At 52.1% G+C, this 2216-nt stretch overlaps 1 protein-coding gene across 1 annotated transcript; it reads right to left on the reverse strand.

The window, feature by feature from the left end:
* Positions 1-761: 761 nt before the first annotated feature.
* On the reverse strand, positions 762-1218 carry FOXG_05569 (uncharacterized protein; the record flags this gene model as incomplete). The annotated part of the gene is made up of 2 exons (XM_018383984.1): positions 762-1055; positions 1216-1218. The coding sequence occupies 2 exons, from the start codon at positions 1216-1218 to the stop codon at positions 762-764; spliced, it is 297 nt and encodes a 98-aa protein (XP_018240996.1).
* Positions 1219-2216: the final 998 nt, after the last annotated feature.

Consider the following 2216-nt stretch of genomic DNA (forward strand, 5'->3'; position numbering starts at 1 on the left):
TTCATCACCATTGGGCCCGTTCGCGTCGACTTCGCCATCAATATCTCGATATTCCGCATCGATGATTCGCCCTGGACTGAGGATAGGTGGTATTGGAGAAGCAACATCGTCCACCCTCTCCGACACGAATAGACTATCGTTGTCCTCCACTTCGACGGTTGGTTGGTCGCATAGCTCGTCGAGCTCATCCTCTCGTTCCTCTCCTCCAATTTCCCCCCATCCTTGCTGTGTCGCCGGCACACTATTGCTTTCTCCATCGTAACCGTCGTCGGACTCGTCGAACTCATCGTCCAGTCCATCGAGATAGGCTGGCCTAATGACTGTTTCTTCTTCGAGATTCGCTATGCCTTCGTTGACTTCTATGTTGATGTTGGCGCCATAGTCATACGCGTGGAAGGCGGGTTGATGATCGGTCCAGAAAGTGTCGTCCTGTGCGGAGAACCTTTCGAGAAACCCCGTCCAGCCGTCCATAAATAGTGTCTGGAATATGACCCATTTGTCAAAAGCAATCATCTGCGTCTCCTTGCCTCCGAGGGCCCATCTCGGCTCAACACCTTCACCAAGGAGCTCGCCTCGGAGGAAGATGTCCTTGATGTATGATGCGAGCATCAGAGCACGGCCCTGTACGAGTGCGGTCCTTGTATGTGTTGCATCGTGTCGTCGACGGGGGTTGTTGGCGCCGGCAGTTCTCTGATTCGGGTGCATGACAATGAACCAAGCTTCCCGAGTGGCGCCGGTGGCAACGCGGAAGGTGCGGCCGCTCAGGTCAAAGTCGATACCCTGTGCATGCTTTGCGACATACGGGGCACTCCAGTGGCGAAAGGATATTGTGATATTGTCAAAGAAGTGGCTAGGCCGGCAAATCGGCCGACGCGGTAGACCGACGATGCTGACGAAATCGAGCCGGAATACGGGGTAATAATCGTCGTCCTCGCTCGCCGGCTTTGACCCAGTCTTCTTGCTCCCATAGTCCAAGACAACTCGGCGCTGGAGGAGGTCAAGGGCACGTGTCCCATCGAAGGCTTCGTCGTTCGTCTCGTCGATGAACTCGTCAGCTAACACGACATATCAGTCAGGATGAGTCAGACAAATATTTGAGAAACTGGCAGCGTGTCCTCGTTCAAGTTCTAGGTGGAGAAGAGGGTGGGGGGGGAAAGGGCTGAAACAAATCAATCAAGGCTTCTACAACGCTCTTCGAACAATGCAGTGCCATACCATACATCCAGGAATCGCCGGCGCGACGGTCTACTCTCCAGCCTCTTTGAAACTGATCTGTAGCGTCTTCTGTGCTGACTATGCTCCCTTGGATGCTCGCGGGCTCCTCGAGATAATGTTCATCAGCCAAGAACGGAGATATAAGCTCTCGTGCCTCTTCTTGGTCCTCGCCATCATCAATGTCAGGACCGTCAGAGTGGACATCGAATTCGACCTCCTCTGGTAGCCCCAAGCACGGCATGATAGGCTTCTCAGCGTCCGTCACAACGGTTAGTTATGTTGACCAACGAGAGGTGACCCTAATCCTCGTAGGATGCTAACTGGTGATGAAAAAGGATATGAGTTGGTATGAAGGATAGGGGAAAGTGACACAACACTAAAAGAAATACAGACTGTTTGTTTCTGTCAGGAATATCTCATTGTTGTCACCTGCGAAACTGTTCGCTGATTTATAGGATTCGACTACTGTACAAGCTGGTGCAGTCAGACGCGAAGCGCGTCGTTCTACGTCGTGCTATCATAGCCGTAGCTGAAGTCCTTTACGAAAGGGTACCGCGTCTTCAGTCAGGCTCGAGCCTCGTAAAGGAGGCAGCTACCGCACCTACCATCGGCTCATCAGCTTTACCCCGAACGCGCCCGTAAACAACCCGTGCCGGCATACCCAGGTCTGGGTGTCCGAGCGCGCATGTGGCTGAGGCCAAACCCTGAAATATATAGCGCTATCTCATGCATCTTCTTCGAATTATCACATTCTCCATCACACGGAATGACATCAAATCCCTCGTGATGCCCTCATGTAAAGGGTTGGGGGGTAAATACTGCGGGAAATGAGATGGCTTACTCGTCACAAACACTATGAAACTCTAAAGACTTATCACATTTTGAAACAGCAGGGGTGCTCTACCCCCAGTCCAGTTCTTTCCGGCCTATCCGCATCTTTTTCCCTGTGTTTTCAACCTTCCCAATATTATCAAACCAGCCGTTGATTCTAGGAACTCCAA

Source organism: Fusarium oxysporum, chromosome 2 (genome assembly GCF_000149955.1).
Source record: "Fusarium oxysporum f. sp. lycopersici 4287 chromosome 2, whole genome shotgun sequence".
NCBI classification, from domain to species: domain Eukaryota; kingdom Fungi; phylum Ascomycota; class Sordariomycetes; order Hypocreales; family Nectriaceae; genus Fusarium; species Fusarium oxysporum.